Here is a 24160-nt window from a genome sequence, read left to right as displayed (position 1 = left end):
AGGAAATCACAACAACATGTTTCTTTTAAATTGTTCAATCAAAATATAGAAATAAAAGACTCCTACGTTTACTTGGGTCTTTTATTTAATTACAATAAAAATTTTGTCCAAGCACGGAAAAAATTGGTGGACCAAGCTCAGAAAGCTCTTTATGCACTATATAAAAAGATTCAAAATATTTCCATTCCGATTGATCTGCAGTTAAAATTGTTTGATGTATTGGTGTTAGATCATTATGTACATTATATAGACTTTGTTTAATTTGGAGACTGGCCAGTCCCTGTTATATTATCCTCCAAAGTCAGGGTTCGAGTCCACCTTCGCTCTATCTGGAGCGACCTTGACACGAGAGGATGCTGTTATGTGCGTAATATCATTACCAGCTATAACACAAATTAAAGTAGACCCAGGACTAATATAAGTTAAGGGAGTGTAATATTTATTATTTAATATCCTGCGACCAGGAAGTTTAAGTGGTGGTTAAAATGGTTATAGATAGCCCCGAATTAAGGGGATTCAGTCGAACGGAAGGATGTCTCGGGGAGGGTTTTGGTATATCTTCATATTTTGATATGTTTTGGATCTGATAGATTTGTTGGTGGTCTCTGAAAATCATCAAGAGTTATTATCTGGTTTATTTTAAATCTTGTGTTTTGTATGGGGGAGAGATAAGGTGTTTTTCAAAGTGTGTTTTTGTTTGTTTGTTTTATCAGGGGTTGTTATCATAGACCAATGTGGTATACTGCATATATTGTATTTTAAGGGTGGTGGTGGTTTCTTTGACCTAGCCTGCGTATGGATAAAAATTAAGAATATCCCTCTGGGCTTCATCCTCATCATAACCTTCCCCTCCACCTTCACCCATAGCAATGACCAGAGTCACAGGTTTGAAAAGGCATAGACCTGTAATTAATTATGGGCCTCTGAAAAAAGGTCAGTCTCCCCAAAAATATCCAGACTTTGCGTATTTGTTGTATCAAAATATTGTCAATTGAGTGGTTTCACTCTCGACCCCATACCACGGTGTTTAAATTCAATATTCGAATAAAATTAACCTGTTGAGATCAGTTGGCAAAACCCTTTCGGCACCCCATCGAATTAATATGACAAATACTTCCGTTACTATCCCCTGTAGATATTTCCCGATAACAAATTGACACTGGTAGGTACACGTTGATGCAAAAAGTACTATATTGATAAGTTACCTTCTGTAATGTGATTTTTTTATGTTTGATTTGTAGACACAGCATAAATCGTCATTAATGACAGTAATGCTGAAGATATATGACAGTATTTACTATTAATGGATACTTGATAAGCTTTCGAGCTTTCAGTTTCTGTGTGGGCAAGGAGTGTATTATAAATTATATACAGGCTTAGGTGTAGGAGAGTTTTTCGTGATGCCATTACACACCTTTGGTTTGATCTTGGTTGGCAATAAAATATATCATTATCAAGTGGCATAGGTGCATCAATTTAAAATGTTTAACATAAGTGAACATTTTTTTGGTTCCCTGAGCTGCAAATATACTGGTTTAACCTAGAACAAGTGCCTGTGCGTGTGGATAATATATCATCAAGGTCAGCTCAAGGGGTGGTAACTCACATATTCAAATGAGCTAGATATTCCATATATGGTACACTCCATGAGACGCTTAGGTTTCCTGCACGCACGATACCCAAACCCACACGAAACACTCATCAAACACATGATATACGAATGCTTCCATCGTGCGTTTAAATGCATGATAAATGAACGCTACCAGTGTGCATTTAAATGCACAATAAATGAACACACTTAGCATGCATTTAATTGCACGATAGACAAATGCTCACTTCATGCGTTTAAATGCACTACAGATGAACGACAAAAAATAATATTGACATATAATGAAGCCAGAAAAAAATAGAAAATAAAATTAATAGAATTATATATATTAATAATAGTATAAAATATAAAAATAACAGTTTAATCAAGGAAATAATCACAGTGCAAAAAAAAATGAATGCTTCTATCGTGCGTTTAAATGAACGCTCGTATCATGCGTCTAAACAAAGCTATCTTGGGTTTAAACAAATGCTCCTATCATGCATTTAAATGAACACTCCCAGCATGCGTTTAAACAAAGCTTCTTTCATGGGTTTAAATGAAAGCCTCTATCGTGCGTTTAAACGAATGCAATATGATGTGTAATCGCATGATAAATGATGCACGAAAGTTGTCCATTGTGTTTAACAATTTTTCAAAATTCTTCTCCTCTGACACTACATGACCAATTGGAACAAAACTTAGTATGAATTTTCCTTAGGATATCCTGCATAGAACTGATGTGGGGATTTTTTATCTGTTGAAAAACATGGCAGCCGTTACTAAAAATAAAACATAGGGTCAGACAGTATTTTTGCACAAATATCTCCAAAACCGTTAGATTTAGCCAAACTCTTTTGATTGCTGAAATGATCCTGATTATAGGGCCATCAAAAGTCTTCAGGGATCAAAGTTGTCAGGCGACTCCTTGTTATTGTTATTAAGATGAAAAATGACTTTTCTTTTTTTTTTCTTAGTTTTCAGCCAATATCTTGAAAACTATAATAGATAGAAAGTTCTTGTTAAATTTATTGCCCTTGAAAGCAAACTTTGACTAGGTTGGCAATTCAGGTTCCTGGGAGCCTCTTGTTTTTATACATACTTGTACATGTATTTATGAAAGGTAAAAACAGAAGCTTCTCTTTCAGGATGAAATTATTTTGGATGTAAAGTATTACATATACATGAGGTAAATCTGTTTTACTGCAGTGTTTTGCAATAAGCAAACCAATCATTTTTTACTTATCAAAGTGGTTTAATGTAAATGCTGCATAGCAAGAACAATAAACAATTCACTGTTTTTTTTCTTTAATCTCATAGTTTCAGCATGAGGAAGTCTGTAAAGCAAAGTCTCCCACATAAAAAAAAGTGTGGGAGAACTCCCACTTATCACTGCTCAGGTTTACAGATATGCAGGTCGCACCTTGCAAATTATGTTAATAGCTATAATTTTCACAAGGAGTTGCTTACAATTTCTAACATTCAGTCTAAAAGGTGGCAATAAATTGTGGGTTAGCCTTGCTTCAAATCATTTGTTTTTCATCAAAGAGTAATTAATAACACAAGTAGCTACATGTAATGTTTAATTATTCTATGTTCTTATTCTTCAGATAAGTAGAAGTTAAAGATGCCTTCCCTTGCATACTTTCCTGTAAGAGGTGAGGTCAGAAACATTTAAACAACTTTCTAAATGGCATTACTTTTTGTAATATTTGTATCTGATTTGCACTGCCAATGTGCAAATAATTGAAGTGTGATTTATTGCGAAGAGTTTGAATAGCTTCCTTTTATCCATGGTAATATTTCTTTTGTTCACAAAGATTTAAAGAGAATTGATTGGAATATTTCTAGCTTACATTTTACTTTGTTCAAATACATGATTTTAATTTATTTTTAAAAGGATTCTCTTGGGTTTATCATATGTGCTGTATTTGCCAAATAAATACTAATATTTTTTTTTATTTGTAGGCCGTGGTGAATCCATCAGAACTCTGCTGATAGATAATGATATTGCATTTGAAGAGGTCAATGTTTTGCCAAGAGAGAACTGGGAAAATAACTGGAAACCCAAAATGGTAAAACTTAGTATAATGAAGCCTGACAGAATTTGAAATCTTTTGGAGACCATTAATATAATAGTTTCAATTCAGTTGAACTTTGAACTTGTGTAAGGTGAATACCTATGTCATATGATATTTTAAACCCCTTTGTTTTATTCAACTTTCAGTAGGAGGACAAATTATCCTGTGGGGGTAAAAATTTTGCTATGAACCCAATGGTCAGTATTTTGTGGGGTCAAAATATCATATGACACTGGCCTAAACAAAAAAAGTCTTTCAGTAAAAACTAGTAAGGTATATTCATGATTAGAAAGGCTTGGTTTACACAAAATGTATTTCAAAGCTATTATGTATTTTAGAAAGTTGCCCTTAAAAATTACAGTATTGAGCCAACTATTGTCAGTGCCATTTTAAAATTAATTCATAAACTGATTATGATATATATATACATGTACCTGTATAATCCTTTGTTCAAATTTTTACATTATGGGTTGCATCTTAAAATTACACTAACTTGAATTTTAAGAAGTGGTGTACCAATTTAAATTTAGATTTTTATAATGAAAAATTAACCTGATTTCTTTATATGCTTTAATTTGCTGTATGTAAGGAATGGTTCATGTAAGGACCTCTTGAAAATCTTTCCAGCAAGCCCTTAAGTCAGATAATAGTTGGGCAAAATTTGATATTCAGTCCTTCAGTGCCCCAAATGACATATTTCAAAACTCAAAACTAATAAAGAACTAGACTTGTCATTATATTTAGAGTAATTTTATGTATCAAATGCTGACAAATAATAATAATTTAGTTCCATGCTCATTTTAATGGCAAACATTTTGCATATAAGTGAGACAAAGATTTGGAGAAATTGAGACATTACAATCTTATGACAAATGATTGATTTAAAACACATGACAATTGTGCTATTTAACTGTATATAGAGTTCCATATACTAATTAGTAAGCTCTGGTAGTTTCTATACAAAAGTAAACAAAACATTGTCAGTACATGTACTTTGATACCAGTTTTTATACTGCAACTGTTCTATTTGAGCAGACCAAATGCATTGACTGTATTTTCAAGTGATGAATGGTCACTAAGACTGAATATAACTTTCTGTTGTGTTGTCACAAATGTTACAATGTTTTGAAGTTGCCAGTAATTGTCTGCTTCTAATAAAAAACTTTGTTTTTCTTGCTTAAAACATCATATTTTGTTTAATATTTTGTTGCAGTTTAATGATGATAACAGTGCAAGGACTTGATAAAATCTTTGATGAACTAATTTGACTTGAACAGGTGAAAATCCTCAGCACAGCTTCCATCAGTATATCAATTTTGTGTCAAGTCAGTGCACTTTTATTGTTTATATATGTGACATACATGTACATCAATTGTGTCATCACAAATATAAAATAGACATATGGGTATTGTCTGTCAGACTGAAACTGCTGAACCTATTTTGAATATGACATTATTTCATACTTTTAGCAATTTGGACAATGTCCCAGTTACACAGATGATGATGGATTCCAATTGGTACAATCCAATGCTATCTTGAGATACCTTGGCAGAAAATATGGTAATTCTTTTGAATAAGAAGATCTTAGGCCACATTTTACAGGCAAACTACCTTTATCATATAGCTAAAAATACATGATCACTTGCCACAACTGTGTCATTGTGATGTTGCATTACAAAAGTACAAGTTGACTCTGATGTCATCTAAGCTTTGGTCAACATTGTCCAAGACATAAATATTTTCACAGTAGTACAGTGTTTAGAAATATGAGGTCATGTACCCTGTAAAATAGGGTATGTAAGTCTCGTCACGTGACGTCACGTGGTTTCATGAGAATGGGTCCTCGTCCTCCATTTAAATGCATGGAGATTCGTCATTAACATAGCTTTGAGTTAGATATAAAAAGCAAAATATCTTTTTGTGTAAAAATTCTGATAAAAAATGATAAATGTCTTGTTCTACAGGATAAAAAGGATAAGAAAAACATACAATAAAAGATTTTGCATTGTGACGCAGCGTTTTGATTTCCCGGAAAGGAAAACTGAAGACTTACAAACCCTATTGGGATCACTTGTATTGATCAACCATGGGTCATCTTCCAATTAATAATATTAATTATGATTTATTTGATGTAGATTTTTAATCATTTTATAAATGTTTACGTCCTGTTATTTATCCATCCACTGTTTGATTTCTCTCTACATTTTAAATGTAGAAAGAAAATTGAACAAAGATATGTAGAAATGTTTATGAGGCATCAACCAAAGCTGTTATAGTTAAAAAAAAAGATCAGAGGGCACTTCCTGTTGGTCTCAGTCTTGTATTCTTTGCCTCATAGGCTTCTGTAGTAAACCTTAAATTTTCATGATTTTTAAAAAAATATACAGGGAGTTTCAATCTAACTTTTGACCATGTTTTTCCATTAAGGAAATGTCCAAAAGAATTTTAAGGTCCATTTCAGAAAAAAAGGCACGAACTTTGGTGCACCAGAACAGGTCGAACTAAAAATAGACTTCTTCTACTTTCATTTTTATTATGAATTTATAAAATAGACCCTTTTACTGTTTTTCTTCAAAAACAAGTTTTTTGTGTCATAGCTTGATATTTACCCTGTACTTTTGATGAAAAATGGTAACCATTTGTGGAAAAACAAAAACAGGAAAAGGCAGTCAAGAAAGCACACTAAAGTTTTCAGCCTCCATGTTTTGACGTTCACCCGCTCAGGAATATGCAATATAAGACTGATACCTGTATAGTCAGGTGTAATACCACTAACCAGTCGCCTGCACATACAAGAAAGTAGTTCGTAATGACATGAAGTAGTCCCAATATTGCACCCTATCATTCTCCTTGTTTAGTAGAGGTATACAAACTTGGTGTCATCTGAAAGCTGAATGAATCAGCAATACTCTAAAAAACTTCATTTTCTTTATTCATTGAAGGGTAAAACAATTCTGAACAAAAATTCTAGGCCCTTGATATGTCTAAATTTCAAAACGAAAGTAGTGATTTCTGCACCTGTCTACTTCCACTTTACCGTTCTTTCTTAGAAGACACATAAGGTATGTTGATATTTTTATGAGAGTTAAGTTAAAGGGTGACCATCATAATGATACCTTTCTAGTACCATTTGTACTGATGTAAAAAAAAATTTGAGCCTTATTAAAAGCTGAATTTAACATAGAATGTAATGGAGACCAGAAATAGTGGTATTACACCTTCAAGCTGTTCTACTTTTGAGTCAGAGTTGTCTTTCTTGCTATACTAAGGTTCATGTGCTGAATGAAAAGAGAATTTTTTTTAATCCTGATGAAAAAGTCAATTGCTATTTTGTCATTTTTGTCTTTTATAGTGCTGGCAAATATTAATTATCTAAATATTCAAATCATACATAATATCATGAAAATTTGAAAAAAAAAGTTTTGAGCTTTGCAAAAGAATGCAGCAGTAAATTAGGGATTTAGTCAAATCATCTTGGGTAATAGAATTCGGGCAGATTTGGAAATGTTAACATTGTTCTGCTAGAGTACAAAGTCATTGGATTTTAACCACACACATTTTTCTGAGAAGTTGTTTTATAATACTATCGAGCTGGTTCTTTTAAATAGATAAAATGTTGCTATGTGGGAATAAAATTTTTGTTCTATTTTGAATTTTAATTTGAATGGTCTCTACTTTATGTGACAAAGAGACAATTGGTCATTTTTTCTTTGATACGAAGTTAAAATATTGCTAAAACATACAATCATTAGACAAGCAGATAATTACAAAGAACATGGAGTAACAAATATGATCATGAAAAGTGGTTCTTACTTGAAACAAGTATAAGAGAGTAGGAAATAACATTTCTTATTGTGAGTGTTCAGGGTTTGACTAACATTTTTTAATCTTGTCCTATTGTACAAGTTGATGGAAGTTCAACTTGCCCAAATTGAAAACTAGTTTTTCTTTAGATTATTGCATTTTGGAAAATACATAAATTAAGTTGTCAATTGGGCAACTGAACGTAACATCTTATCTCTCAAATGATAATTTTACTTGCCCAAGGACAACCTTTAATGTCAGACCCTGCTGTTATATTTGAAATTAATATCCTTTTGCAGTCAAATAGCATGGATAATATGAATTTGAAAAAGATTATCTATATGGTCATTGGTTTACATTCACATTTTCAGATTTATATGGCAGCAACAATCAGGAAGCTTCACTGGTGGACATGATCAATGATGGTGTTGAAGATGTGAGAATTCAATACACTCGTATGATCTACCAGAATTATGTAAGTCTGTCCACCCCACTCCAGTTTCCAAATGATAACTTGAGAACAGAACTGTGAATTCTTTTGAAACTTTGAACAGTTGTTCAGAACTATGAAAGTATAATTCAATTTTCAGCAATATCCGAAATGTAGTATTTGAGTTAGGCCATTTTGAACTTTTGTCAATCCATTTATTTCCCATTATGTGGAGAGGTGTCATGTAATGTTCCATTAATGCCATATTTTTATCAATGTTTGCAGGAGTGGCAAATCTGATTTATTGTATGACTATTATTTTTTTTTCAAAGGAGGCAGGTAAAGAACCATACATTCAAGAGCTTCCAAAGAAGCTAGAACCCTTCGAGGTAAATTTCATTACTGTGGAAAACATTTTCTCCTTTGAAACAGAAATGTTCTATTTTTTATCTTCCTAGTATGTTAAAATTGAAGGGTAGTTCATTTAAAGCAATATCACTTTTGTTTATACCAATATTTTTAGAATATGAGACCAAGTTTTAAAGTAAAGTCAAACTAAATCATGGTCAAACACGAATTAGAAATTTGATTCAGAACATCGCATGAAATATTTTAAGGAGTTACTAATGACAAAAAAATTGACCTTGGTTTATGATCCTTGTTTTACACTAATTCTGAAAATTATTATTTTTTGGAATTTCTTTTAACAGAAACTAATAAAATCTAGTGGATACATACTAGGAGAAAAGGTAAGAGAAGTATACTACAGTTATACTTATAACATAGAATTATATCAAAGTGATCTCATTCTAACCTTCTCTGAATTTCAGCCATTATTGTTTTCTGCAGCTAATCAAAATTTTGAGAAATACACGCAAGGTATATAATAACATATTACATTTGGGAATTTTCCTTGAGTCGATTGACAATATATTTACATGTTTTTTAAGAAATATGACATGTTTTATTGTACAGGAAATGATTTTCACAAGTACTACATATTTTAGTGATTTTCCTTTTATCTGCAGCAAAAAAACATTATTTGATATGCTGTACAATATAATTGTTTTCTATTTACTTATATTTTGACAATGACTGTCTTTGTAGATATCTTGGGCTGATTACAACCTTTATGATTTCCTTGATATCCAAACCATACTGTCTCCTGGTTGTTTGGACAGCTTCCCAAACCTAAAGGCATACTTAGACAGGATGAAAGCTAGACCAGGGGTTCAGAAGAGGAGGCAAACTGACAATTTTAAGAATATGCCTGTCAATGGGAATGGCAAACAGTGATCACTGATTGTAGAAACATATGCAGCATTAGTGGCTAGTCAGAACAAATTGTCTCGCTGTAAATTGCTTCCTCTAAAATGCAGTAGTGTCCTGGGTTCATATTGTATAAGAATGGTTATGGCCTAGATACAGAATGTATTCTGAACACAGATGTTACTCTAAATATTTTATGAGTGAATATAGAAGTTCAAACTTGCAGCTGTCAATTTATACAGATTTTGAACTACCATGTAAACATTATTGGGAATGAATTGTACATTGTAAGAAACAAATGTGTGTCACAGTCTGAAATTACATCCCAAAGATTTAATTTTGATGAAATATTGAAATTCATTGGTTGTCTCAACTAGAGAAATATTTAAGTTTGTATTTGTATAGTTACCTTAATTATATTATAGATATTTCATGCATCACTGATTTATTACTCTACTGTAATTTACCACAAAGATTGTACTGGATACACTTACATAGATATAGGTTGGTATTTTTTTTTATATAAAATTTACTCAAGGAATAAACTATTTTATGTACACATTATTGAATTTATTATATTGTATATCTCCTGAATAGATCCTGGCAAACTGTGTTTCTTGTGAGGGGTGTGTACACATTTTTGTTGGTAATGCTTTGACTGCACTTTGTGGAGTTTGTGTGCATTTTGTGAAAGTTCTTAAATTGTGTGTACCATTTTTTTTGTGTTTTCTATGTGTACTACATTGTAGTAGGTTTTGCAGTATAATTTCAGTTTTTAATGGGGAAATTTTACTTTTTATGCTGAATTTCAGATTCTTGGTTGGACTGAAACATGGAATCTAGAGAATATTGGTGCTTGAAAAATTAATTCTTGCACATCATTTTGACCTTACACACATCAATGTACATATATTATGAGTTGTGGATAATAGAATGTTCATAAACAGGACAAAAAAAAAAACAGATCTGGTGAACAACACAACAATAAAGCATAACACCCAGAAAACTGTATGCATATTTTTTTTCTTTTCCTAGCAGATTAATCAGCAAAATGATTGTTATCTGTATGAGTCATTTATGGTATGACAAAAGAACTTGGAAGTGGAACTACTCAAGACTGTCTGTATACACACCTAAAATGCTTTTGGACAGTCATTACAGATTATCACAAATCAGTCTTATCTTGCTTTAAAGTTTCCATAAATGACAATGATTTTGACCCCCTTCTTTTTACTGGTTACATATTCCTTAAGACGTTTATGTTTCTCGCACGCACGATACCTTAACACCTGCAATACGCTCATATCACGCACGATAAAGGAACACTAGTATGTACTCCTATCAAGTGTTTAAACACACCATAAACAAACGATAAAAATTGTTGATACTTACAATTAATGAAAAAAGAATAAACAATACATTTTTATGTAAATAATACAAAACTTATGGAAAAAATATAAAAACAAGAGCTGAATAAAAGCAAATAATATAATGAGTTTACAGAAATAAGGGCATGCAAAACACTCAGCAACCACATGATAAACGATTCACGAATGCTAAATTGGGAATTGTAAATGTTTAAAGAAGTGTACCTAATATTCTTCCAATAAGGCACATCTTGAACTTAGTCTCGAAATTGACAAAAGAGAACATTTTTTGACAAATTCTTTCAAACACAACTTGTTTAATTTCCCCCATTTATAACTGTCCTTAAGCGTTTCTGCTGTACCAGCGTATGATAATTTGACTAAACTTGCGCTTTGGAAAATTTTTAGACCATTACGTCGATTTTCTCGATACGGTGTTTAGTGTCTTACGCTTATAAAAGGATATGTTTCCAAATACTAAGTTAGGTTTGTGCTGTTTGTTTTGTGTTTTTTATGTATGTTGTCTGTTATTCCTTTAATCTGCTTTTTTTATAATTATATATAGGATATCAAATCGCTTTAACATTCGCAATTAATTCTACGCTTCTGTAAGTATGATAACTTTATAATTCAGGTTACAGACCACCAATTCAACCAATGCGCATTTGGAACGTACGCAAAAATAGTCCTATGCAGAAATTACCCCTGTTCCTCATGGTGCTGTGAAAAAAGTTCTCATCTCATTTAAAAAATTTAAACAGTTTCTGAAAGGAAAAACATTTCTGTACATTTTATAGGTGCATTTTGCTTCTTGTGATGTGAAGCCTAATCTCCATAATGATTTCTAAATATACCCCTATCTTGTGAAAACACTGAGATTTCCCATGCTATTAATAGACAATTCACTTCCGGTGACCAGTACTGCACTGCAAGTCTGCTAACCCCACATGCCATTGTGAGGATTGTGAGCTGACATATGTAGAATCATGCTGATATATAGTCCTCTGCAGGTTAAAGTTAAGGTAAAGTCCAGAGAAGCCATTGAATATTGTGAAATTAGCATAGAAGCCTATGGGAAGTGGAATTAGTGGTTTTTAGCCTATAATCAGTAATTAGCACGGGATATTTGAAGTGTGGTCATGAAAAAAAAGATAAATGGACTGCAATCACATTCAATGTAAGTGATACAAAATGTATTAGTTTTGTTGTTTCCCTAACTTCCATGTATATAAATTACGGACGATATGAATGTCGAATGCCACGACAGTAGTCATCTCACTACAAACATATGTCAAATTGACGAGACGTCGCATTTTGATTTTAAAATTTCCCTTTTATGTGCACTTCTATTCCAGTTTCAACAGCAGATAAAGTATATATTCCTCAGTTGTTCTGGAGTATACCTGTAGCCGCTATTCTGATTTCTTTGAATTTGGAGATTTACAGAGCCACCATTTTTTATACCAAAAATGGGATCTCAAGAAAAATCACTAATTTTGAATGCAGACAAGCATCTGATTAAATTCTGTGACATGTGAATGAATTATGAAGCAATTTATTCATTTGTGAAATATTGTGATGCAATTGAAATATTTATTTGTGAATTAAATAACCTGTACATTTTGCAAAGATTTCAAGAAAATCTCATTGAAAAGATAATTGTTTTTCCTGCATCTTCAAAAATTACAAAATAATCATATTTTCAATACACTTTTTTGATTTATATAAATCTTATTATCATCATAAACTGAAGCAGTGTATCGTATCAATGGTCCACGAGTTTAGTAGTACCCGTAACTACATAGGTCAGATATGATTGATATTTTTGTATTCAGATACATCTTTGGAGAATGTTTCTCCAAACCTTGCAAACCTTTAGAACATATATGTATATGATTTCAAACTATTTTAATCTCTCCAAACTTTAAAATGTGCAAGAAAATCTATGTGACACTTCTATCGTCAGTTTGATGAGACCTGCTTAAGACTTCAGTTGGTCAACGTTTTTTGATTACTTTTTATTAGCTGTATTTGTTGGTGACAAGTTTTGCTGTTTAGTTTTGATTCCGTCCTGAAACCCGCAATAGATAAAAGGAAAGAAACATAATAGTATGGTTCTAAAGACAGGATCATGAACTAACCAACTTGAAGCCGTATGATTAATGCTTAAACTTAGATGGCCAAAGCAAAATAATGTTTTTCGTTGTAATTTAGCTTCAAAATTTAATACACTGAAACGGTAAAGCATATTGAAACCATTATTGTTGGACTGATCCCTATGACAAAGCCCAAAAGATACACTAGGTCAAAGTTCCATCATAATTCCTTCTAAAGGTTCCGAAATAATGTCCTTATTTTGATGTTTTGTTTTTTGTTTTTTGGTTGTTTATTCAATTTATTTTTTTTTGTTTTGACCTGCAAGTCAATTATATAGTAACTCCTTTTAAAGGATATTATTCATAAAAAGCAAAGTTTGACAACTTTATTTTGTGTTGATATTTCTGATAATCTTACAAGTGTCTCTAAATATCAAGGGAACCAAGATTTTAGTGGAAATCAAAAGAATGTAATCCAGGGACAAAGACCAGACATGGAAAACAGATAGGCACAACAAAGAACTTTAAATAACCAAAATAATACATACAAAGTAACAAAAGTAAATGATCAACTCGCACTCCACCAACAACTCAGGTGTACCGGTAGGGTAAGTGTCCTCGGCTTTTCTAGAAACACTTGCCGAGTTGCTCAGAAAAAGTCTATAATTTAGATTTTGTTTTGAGGATTTAACTGTATGAATGGTTTGTTAACAGGATGAGTTTTATTAAGTGTTGAAGCTGTCTAGAAGTAAAACTTTTAAGCACCTTCTTCTCGAAATTAATGAATTTTACATCATAGCAGGAACTAAATTCAGGTTGTAGCCTGGAGCGGATCCAGGATGTTAGATTGTTGGGGGGGGGGGCGCACAGTTAAAATTTCAGCGAGCGGAACGAGGTAAAAAATTTTTTTTGGGTTAAATTCTTGAAATATTCTTCTAGAGTAGGTGCAATGTAGATATCTTTTGTGGTGAAATTAGCGAGAAATTTTCCTAAAACCGCTTAAATCTACCCCTGACAACTTTTTTTTTTGGGGGGGGAGGGGCGCACGCCTGCCACGCCCCCGCCTGAATCCGCCCCTGGTAGCGGTGCGATTTTGATTTTTTTTTCTATACAAATGTCTTTCCCTGGAACTGTTTGCAAATGTTTAAAAACTGGTTGATAGGATTATTTGTTTTGCAACTGTAAAGGTGATTGTAAAACTTCCAAATGCAAGTACAAAAACAAAAATGTCATGCATTATTCTTTGACAACTTTTTGCAATAAATACTTTTCAAAAACAGAATTGAGACATTTTTAGTGAAATTGTGTGAATGCATTTTTCTTCCTTATTGATAAAATTGGCATATTCAGATTTTTTTTCATTTCAAAATATTAGAAATTGACGGAAAGTTGTAAAAGTTATTAGTGATTTTTTGGCTGATTTTATACAAATTATTTTAATTTGTATTCATACAAATTAAAATTTGTACAAATTGAAAATACAAATAATAATTTGTACAAATTGAAAACAAATTGAAAATATAAATAATAATTTGTACAAATTGAAAATACAAACTATAATTTGTGCAAATTAAAAATACAAATTGCAATTTGTACAAAAGTTCACACAAATTTTACTACAATTTATACATAACATATATAAGCCTTCACCTTCCCCCTATTATGGCGATTGATTTACTTCTATCAATATTCGTAATAACTAGTATCTCGACATGGCATACAACGCTGATTTAACCTTTTCTAACAACTCAACCCATTCTCTTTGAAATTTAAGGCCTTCTTAACTCTAAGTTCACCTTAGTTTCAATTTTGATGTTATAACTTGAAATTATCAAAATTACTGCGTTACCATTTGCCGAATAACCCAGATATAATACATTTCTCGCTAGTTTAGCAAGTAATCGATGATTTGATAATACTATTTTAAAGTTACCTCCTCATTCTAAAGGATGATTACGTCTAAATCTGTTTTTTGTTTTGTTCATCAAACTTATATCAATTAGTATGAATATACGGTGCTTCTCGCCTTATTTGATAATTTCAACTACATATATATTATATAAGCACTACAAATCGCTTCAAACAAAGTGTCTGCTTATTGACCTAACGATCCGACAGCTATCACCATATATAAAATGTATACGAGACCGCCAATGTAACATGTAACATGTAAGAGGTCAGCACTTTTGATCGCTTCCTGTCAGTCTTAAATCAGTGCCATTATGAGGACGTTGTCATCTATAAACTAAATGATATGCCTTGTGTTTTTGGAAGTCGAGAGCAACTCGACCTATTGTTATATTAAGTGGACGATGACGCTTACAATTGTACCGTATTGGTGCATTTTTTTAATATCACCTTATATATAATTATGATTCGGAGTTTCTAATTTTCGGCTTGTTTTTGATGGAACACAGGAAACTAGTTTAACCTTCAACAGTTTAAATGTGTTTTATAAATCAATTCGCAAAACAGATCGAGCCTTCTAAAGTGCGTGTGTAATTAATGAAAACAGTAATTATTCATCGGAAGCAACATCAAAAGTACGCAGATAATTTTTAATCTCAAAGAACAATCTCCCATCGTAAATAATTGACAACTTTCAAGTAATTGGACAAATTGCGTAACGTTGTAATTGACCTTCCCAAGGAGGGTAATCGATATGATTAGTAAGTAAGGACTAGAAGGTAATTTCGTTTGAGATATTTTTAGGATGTTATTGGGGAAATTGACAGTTTAATTTGCTTGTGGGTATTTTCGGTCGAGCAAATAGTAATAATAAACAGTTGTACATATTGATATATAACTTTTAATTAGCAGATAGCTGTTATTGGATAATAAAACTATCTGGAATTGGATGAAACATCTATGAAATGAACAACGTACTTTAACAAGTACTACTCGTAAAATAAGCAAGTAATCAGATACAGAAATTCTTATTTGAATGGCGAGAATAACAGTAGAAAAATATATTAAAACCCTTTTGTGCTAAGTTGATGAGCATACTCGATATACACTTCCCCGAGGAAGGGCGTGTGTAGAACAAAATACATATCCTCGTGGAAGTGAATTATGGAGCATGCTCTACGCATGCTCATCGTCTATCCTTCACTGAAAGGGTCTATTAAGAAATGAAGAAATATAGATAATCGTTTACTATAAAAGTTAACAAAAACATCCCATTTGAAATATCAGAGTATACCAGATTTAAATAGAAAAAAGATAATGAAAAGTAAAAAAAAAACCTTAAATAGCTGTCAATGTATTTCAATTTGCACTCCTCTATACTCGTAGATGTAGACACTCTAAGGTATCTTCTTCCAGATATTTCAAGATGTCCGACTGCTTTGAAGAACCAATATCACTGGGATTGAGGAGTGCATGCAAATGATCATTTTTAAACAAGACAGCGTACATGCAGGCTTATCGACCATTCCAAAGTTAACACAAAAGGATCTAATAAAGGTATGGGGTAAAATAGGATATGTAATACAATAAATAATAAACTTAAATATAACGATACACTCAATGACATCGCGTATTCAAATTAAGGGTACCCTTACCAATTACTTTCGGTCATGCGATTTATTTTGTCTTTGCATGCATAACTAACCGCAAATCTCCCGCGAATAAGCCGCCCTCCTCCTTCACGGAAACATGTCTAAGAGAGTGCGAATCGCGAATGTAATTAATGAATCGACGCAACTTATCATTTATATCTTATCATTGATTGCACACAGACATCAATCACATTGAATGCAAGTTCATTGTAGCATCATATTACCAAAGTGTTGCACAAAACATTTCTACATCTAATCACCAGTAGGAATGCATGTTCAGAGCCCCAGCGACTGTTTGTCATGTCGTCATATTTGATACGCATTTAGGGTGATAAAAATTCGGCATTTTTATGCGGACAAATTATTAAAGACTTTTACAAACGGGCATCAAAACTGCAAAATTATAGAGAAAAAAGAAATTGATGTTAGATAATCGGAAACCTATACAACTACCATTCCAACACAATTTAGTGTTCATGGAATTCATTTGTGCACGGATTTGCTGTCGTTTGTACCCTTTATATGGTCAATCAGTTTCTTTATTTCAGGATTAAGTGTTAAAAAGTATCATACTCATGCGACGAAGGGTGATCACAAAATGAACTGATAAAATCTAAGCAAAAGTCAAAAGAAATAGATAAAAAGGAATGAAATTCATACAACAAATGGCAAAATCAGGATAAAACCGGAGAGTTGATAAAGACTGCATTTCCAGTGAAAATTGTGGGTTATAGCAGGTTGTACATCGCGCTTTTATTACGTTAATCATTTCCGGTATATTACTGTATATACAGGCAGCATGAAATCTGCTACCGGACTAAGTTGGTAATATATGTATCCAATAATTAAAATAGCAACATTTAAAACGTAAAATGGGATTCAACACAAGTAAATGTAACAGAATAACAAAAAACAACACAAAAACAAAGTGTCAAGCCTAAATTTTCGGTTTTGGCTAGGGGCAACCAGCATTAGTTGAGAGGAAGACACCAATGGCATCGCAGACAAAAGAGACAGGTGAATTCAAATACTTATCTTTAACTTTGCGGGGAAGACGCTTTAAGTCCCAGATGAAAATGATGAAAACCAGTAAAAATCTTACATGATCAATCTTTTCGTTTGGAACAAAATATCTCTCAACAAGATCTAGATATCGGAAACAAAGTATTTTCTATGAAGTGTATGAGACGTTTTTGTTATGATCTTGGCCCAAAAGGACTCCCAGACAACGAGGGTACATATAGAAGTCAGAAAAGTGGCTACTAGCTCACGATTACGATAGCAACATAGACGTGAATAACACTATTTACAGGGACAACTGGTATAAAAACGCAAAGCGAACTTAAAATTTTCAAATCAAAATCAACTTGTTTTTCGTATATTTTTGTACTGTGATGGTTACCATCGTTAAATTCGAGACGAAGGTGACCTAGAACTGACTTAGAAGCATCTGTGTCTTTAATTTCAAGTTATGTTGAATAAATTTAACGTAAGCCATGCTTTAAATTATAAATTATAAAAGGAGAGAACATCGTCAATATATTGATATGTAAAAACTAAAAGATCTATCTTTTCACTCTGTGAATATGATCAAAGAAACAGATTGGCTAGAAGAGTGGCACAATTATTAGCCATCGGAATGCTGATAAATTTCACATGAAATGTCCTTTCAAATGTTGTCCAGAAGAAATTCTAGCACATTGATCACTTTGTGCTCGGTAAAGCAGCTTTTATTTTTTGTGCAGTACAAAACAAGTCCTGTTGTGTAACATAAAAAGAGACATTTATAAGAATTGGCGTTCTTGCAGTTAAATGTTTAGCGAATTATTTCTTTTACACTGGTTTTCAATTTTTCGTGGGGTTGGTAGTATATAGTGTTGAAAAGTCATAATATGTTATTGAATTAACTTCAGCAAAGTAGCGAAATTGATTTTATCTAAGAGACCTTTAAGGGTTTTGAGAATTCACATATGACTGATACCACTACGCGAATAAACTGTTTCAAATCTTTGAACAAGTAGATGATCCTGCCTTGTTCCTTTGCTTGTATGGATTTTTATGTAGTTTTCCAACCCAAAGCAAATAAGATTATTCTCATATTTGAGGGATATTAAATGAGGCAAGAAAGTACAGTTTAACCTGCCTATAGTGACAATAAAGTTCATTGCTCAAAAGGTCACTATAGGCAGGGGGTCTTTATATAGAGGTAATTGAGGTTTTAAAAACAAAATATATTTCTTTGTGTAAAGTTTTGAAAGAGTAATCAAGGGAACCAAGGTTATAGCGGTAATCAAAAGAATGTAATCTAGGGACAAAGACCAGACATGGAAAACAGACATAAAACATAAAATAACTAAAATCATACATACAAAGTAACAAAAGTAAATGAGCAACTCGGACTCCACTAAAAACTGGGAGCAAGGACCAGGTGCACCGGTAGGGTAAGCGTCCTCTGCTTGTCTAGAAACACCCGCCGAGTTGCTCATAAAAAATCAAGTCCGGGGTAGACAAACGAGGAAAGGAAAACTATGACCCGTTGAATAAATCAGTTTTCATGGTGCTGATGTATACACCATAACAATCCACGAGTTCATGATGACGACCATAAAACTTCTGTAGTGATGACTTCAATCTTGTAGCAACATAACCCTGTTTCAGAAGCCTATTTGTTAGAGTTCTAGCGCGATACAAAAAGTTTGCGTAGTTTCGGCAAGCTCTGGCATAACGTATGAGTTGTGATATGAACACTCCATACGCAGAGCCGAAGGGATGTTGCCACATACGAAAGGAAAGTTGACAATTCTGATTGAAAAGTCATCACGTTTGTCGTAATGTTTTGTCAATAGTTTTCCTCTACCATCGATTTCTAAGTGTAGGTCAAAATATGAGGCTGACTTCACAGTGTCTGTAGTATCCTTTATCTCAAGTTCTTTTGGGTAGATGCGATGTATCAAATCCCCGAAATTAGGATTGTTTGAAGATAATACGTCATCTATATAGCGGAAACCGAGACTGAAGGATCTAGCCAAACGATATTCTTTCTTTCTGATCAGATCAGCTATAAAGTCAGCCTCATAAGAGTGAAGGAATAGGTCAGCAAGTAAAGAAGCACAATTTGTTCCCATAGGAATGCCGACCGTTTATGAAAAACACGTCCACCACACTGGACAAATATGTTGTCAATTAAAAATTCCAGCATTTTGTAAACATCTTCCTCTGTATATTTAGAAGATGATTTGGCATAATTTCTTACAAAGTATGAGGAATCTCTACCAAGAACTATACATTTGTATCTAGGTGTACCATCTTTTTGGGAAAAACAACGATGTACAATGTTTTTAAGTCGGAATTTTAACTGAGTATGGGGAATAGAAGTATACAGTGTTGAAAAATCATAGGTTTTAATGCTATTATATTCAGATAATAGTCTTGAACTGATTGTCTCCAAAAGATCTTTCGAATTTTTCAGGATCCACATTGAATTAATACCACTACGGGAGTAACAAGTGTTGTGGTAGGACTGCAGACCCTCTTTGACAGTTGTGAGTATAAAAGTTAAAAGTTTTGAGAGGTTTGGTGGTACATTTAACAGATCCAGCTATGAAACGTTGTTTGTATGGATTCTTGTGAAGTTTAGGAATCCAGTATATAGACGGTAAATCACAATCATCGTCCTTGGTAGAGAGACCAAAAGAGGATAACACAGATTTATGGTTTTCCACAATCTCTTCTTTGGAGAGAGAGTTGCAGTATAGGTCAAACATGGGTTGTGTCATATATATATTTCATTTGTGATACGCCGTTATATTTGTTACTTTTCTGTTTCGTTCTATAATGTATGTTCAAGTTTTACAATGCATGCAAAAGCAAATCTATTATTTGAAATTATTGATTATTGGGCGAAACTACTGCCAACGAGAAGTGTCAATGACCAACGAAATATCAAATGCCTGCAAAAAAATGCATCGTTGTGCAAATAAAAAATGGAAAAATACTGTAGAAGTCCACAAAACGGGAGAGAATACAACAAAGCAAACGCTACCTCGAGAAATAGTAAGGGAAGCTTAGGCCCTCTACGAAAGATAAAATAGCACAAAAGACGCCAAAGTCTTTTGGAAATGTGTCCAGTCCAAGACCGAAGTAATACAAAATAGCATACAACGTCAAATTGACGAAGACGGTAACCTCAATACAGAAGATAGAATAAAAGCTGAAATACTAAACAATTTTGTCCAACGTGTATTCACATAATGAACCAAAGAAATTCCAAACTTTAACCAACGCTATGAACAAGAGCTTGAAAATGAGTTCAGTAAAAACAAAAAACCAAAAATAAGAAAAATAAGAAAAATAAGAAAAAAAAACAAAACAAAAAAAACAAAAAAAAAATAAAACAAAAAAACAAAAATAAAACAAAAAAACAAAACAAAAAAAAAAACAAAAAATATCTGAATATGGAAAAAGATTCAAAACCACAGAGCTCAGACACAACCCATTCAAAACTGAACTAAGAGACAGTCAACTAGTTTTTTTTTAACCAATAAATAATCCATTTATTCAACAAATCAATGGAAAACAAAGAATTACCACAAGTATGTAAAATAGCCAACATTATCACTATCCATGAAGCATCAAACTATCGGCCTATCAGCCTCACATCAATGATTTGTAAAGTTCTAGAAAAAAATAATTCAAAGATAAGATTATGGATCACCAAGAAGCAAATTATGAAGATTGCGTCAACATGGGTTCAGGAAAGGGTGATTATGTCCGACACAATAAATAGAGGATATGGAAAAATGGTCAGAAGAACCCAAAGGCTATAGAATAATAGGCAATCTGCTAAAATGGATTTAAATCTTCTTTCATGAGAGGCAACAAATGGTAGTCCCAAATAAAGAACACGACATTGATTATTCTTACCAGTGGAATACGCCAAGGAAGCGTTTTAGGGCCTATTCTGTTTACGATTTACGTAAACAAATTTTTTTTTGCAGATGATACCAAGATTTTTGCAAAAGTCAACAATGACAATGATCAAAGCAGTCTCCAAAATGACATGGATTAGATAGGATATATACCGCGTTTTATGTAGAAATACTGGAATTTTTCTTGATTTCTTGTTCTCTAAATAAGCATTCGAAGTAGTGCGCTTTACATACTATTGTAACTATAGAAGACAAAGGGAACAAACATATGGATTGTTTGTATAAGGCTGTACTTATTTCATTTCTTATTTTCCTGATGTTGCATCAATATCTTTTATAAAATGCAAATGAAATTCGATATTTCCAGTTGTTGATACAAAGATGCTTTGATCTGACAAGTTTGATAAATTGAAACAAAAACACATCACAAGTAATACTCTTCAATCTGTACTTGGACGAAAAAAGCTTCCTTGTAAAGTGCCAAATCTCGAAGAGTTAAGATGACAATTCGTTTTTTTTTTTTAAAAACTTTCATATTATTCAAGTATATAATTTATAGGGTCTGCAATATAATGTGCTTTAAACTTGATCAAAAGGACGTAAAATCCTTGTCGTGATAAAAAAATACATTGTAGATCATGTCCAATATTCATTTCATTTCATTTCATCATCGAAAAAAATAAATGTGTGTATATTCTTAGCCAAGCTAATGTATTGCAAATGGATCAAATATTCTTCAACATAATGTCCCAATAAGGTCGTCTGCGACATTGACTTTCATTTTCAGCTTTTGAATATACCTTTACCTATCTCAAAATATGAAAATTACAGTAATGTGATGTTTATACATAAACTGTTTAGAGATAAATACTAAAACTGCGACCGTTTGAAGGATTATATTCAAAAGTCAAATCATTTAACCAATCCAATGAAATGATGAACTTGTAATTAACTCTATAAAGTTGAGGAGGAAGTAAATAATTGATTCTTGCGGGAACAGTATCGAGTCAACAGGAAATAAGTTTACAAACGTTAGTTGAATAAGTCAATTCAGTTGAAATCATTTCAATGAAATTATGGTTGTCCGTTTCGAAGAGATTCAAAACAAAGTGACCATTATACCTTTATAATTACTTTCTATAATAACCTTGATTAAAATCCTATAAAATTAAGAGAATCACACAGGACTTTCTTTGAAACATCGGTGTAAATTTGGAGTCAATGTTTCTAATAACCTCAACAACATTTAACGACGATATAGTAAGGAAAACATGAAAAACTGAAAGCAATGCTCACTTGGTGACACCAACCTCTCTAATTCGGATAGAAAAACAGGTTTGGTGATGCAAAATTGCATCATGTGCTAAAAGAATTGCGAGAGGTTCATCAAATTTTATCCAGCAGTTTTTGAAGAGTTACGGATAAGAATATTGTGCTCCGACTTGGTTGCCCGCTGACAAAGTCTATGTTATTAAAGTTGCACAATGGCATCATGTGATTAATAATTGTGAAAAGAAAAAATGTGGTTTTATTGAAGAAGGGGATAAGAAGATGCAATCGTCTTGTTCGACCAATGGCAAATAAGTCCATGTTTTACACCAAGCCATTTCTTAAATCATCGAGAGGAAAAAAAAAACAAACAAAGAGGTTCACAACCGCATCATGTATCAGGGAATTTGTGAAAAGTTAATCATTTTTTATTCAGTGGTTACGAGATAAAATAGTGGACGGACAAATTAACGAACTGATGGAAAGCATCATCACTTTAAACTCCCCGTGAAGCGCGGGGTAAAGAAAAGTTAAAACTTGCTAATATGTATTAGTGACAAATAACATAATTTTGATTGAGATTCATATCTTTATACAATGACTTGCTAGTTGTAACTTGTAAGTACCAGGAAAAAATCTATTAAATTTGTAATTAAAATGAAACTAAAATTACACCATAATTTAACATAAGAAACTTGGAGGTGCGAAAGATTATTGTAAAAATTAAAATCTGAAGTGGCATACCGTTTTGATTCTTTCTTGATTACAAGACAAAGGCACTTATCAGAACTGACCACTATTCAGCCTGGTGAAATTATGTGTATAATATATACTAAGTTTATGTTGCAGGCGTTTCCTGTACATGCAAACACCATGAGCTTCAAAAGTCTGAAACTCTCATTTTTAGCCTTAACAAAGCAGCGAGAGCTATTTAGTTTTAGCTGGTTTTATTCATAACTTGTAAAATTTAATAAAAAAAAAAAATAACACTTCTCCACGGATGTAGGAATATATTACACATTACTATGATTTAGAAAAAAATGATCACCAAACTGACGTAAGTACATTGTTTGATAAAGCAAAAATGCTGAAGACGTGTGTTTACTTTTCATAATAAAAATGAACGCTATTTTTTCTCGTTTATTGATCTGGATGAGTGTCCATTTCATATTTTCTTGCCGCAAAAATCCCTTTCTTTCTAATAACAAAATCGTTTCTGGTTTCTGATTGATATTAATGCGGCCTATAGAGGAATATATGAGACTTCCTATAACACCCGCTGTAAGCCTGTGTTATAAGTGCAAAAAACCTTTTTCATTAATTTTTGACAGAAAAAGTTCGGGGTTTTATGTTCCAGATCCCTAGTGCATATATATATATATATATTTATATAGGACGTCGGTCACGCTCCGTCCTTATGATAGTGCGGTAAGTAACCTATTATTGCGTGATCAGCGTTAAATAAACGGGAAATAACATAAACATTATCTCAGACAAGTTCTATTTGCTAAAAACTTTTATATTGAGCTAATTACATTTACAAAAGTCATTGTTTGTCCGCTGTAAAGGGATTCAAAGGTAAATATATAAAACAAATGCCACCATTATACTCATTATAACTGCTTTTACCTCTAATAACATTGATTAATATTAACATTTAAATACAATTATTGGAAAATTTACATAGGATTTTCCTATGAACATTACGAAAAATTAACTATGACATTTTATATAATAGAAAAAAAATGTTTTTTATATGCATTAAGAA

At 32.5% G+C, this 24160-nt stretch overlaps 1 protein-coding gene across 2 annotated transcripts; it reads left to right on the top strand.

Moving 5' to 3' along the window:
- The first annotated feature begins 1097 nt into the window (after window positions 1-1097).
- LOC148614342 (glutathione S-transferase P-like) lies at window positions 1098-9734 on the top strand. Of its 2 annotated transcripts, none has more exons than XM_088588431.1 (8): window positions 1098-1162; window positions 3199-3246; window positions 3557-3663; window positions 5139-5229; window positions 7845-7948; window positions 8236-8292; window positions 8614-8652; window positions 9011-9734. In XM_088588431.1, exons 2-8 carry the CDS (start codon window positions 3216-3218, stop codon window positions 9197-9199), a joined length of 618 nt encoding a protein of 205 aa, XP_088444557.1. In that variant the 5' UTR covers window positions 1098-1162; window positions 3199-3215; the 3' UTR covers window positions 9200-9734. The 2 variants fall into 2 exon arrangements, with proteins under 2 accessions (XP_088444557.1, XP_088444558.1); XM_088588432.1 differs by having other exon boundaries at window positions 1161-1185; window positions 9011-9335.
- Window positions 9735-24160: the final 14426 nt, after the last annotated feature.

Source organism: Perna viridis, chromosome 6 (assembly GCF_037379345.1).
Source record: "Perna viridis isolate PV_CMFRI_1.1 ecotype Kerala chromosome 6, ASM3737934v1, whole genome shotgun sequence".
Taxonomy (NCBI): domain Eukaryota; kingdom Metazoa; phylum Mollusca; class Bivalvia; order Mytilida; family Mytilidae; genus Perna; species Perna viridis.
Note: the sequence above shows the minus strand (reverse complement) of the source record. Positions and strands in the feature narration are given on the sequence as shown.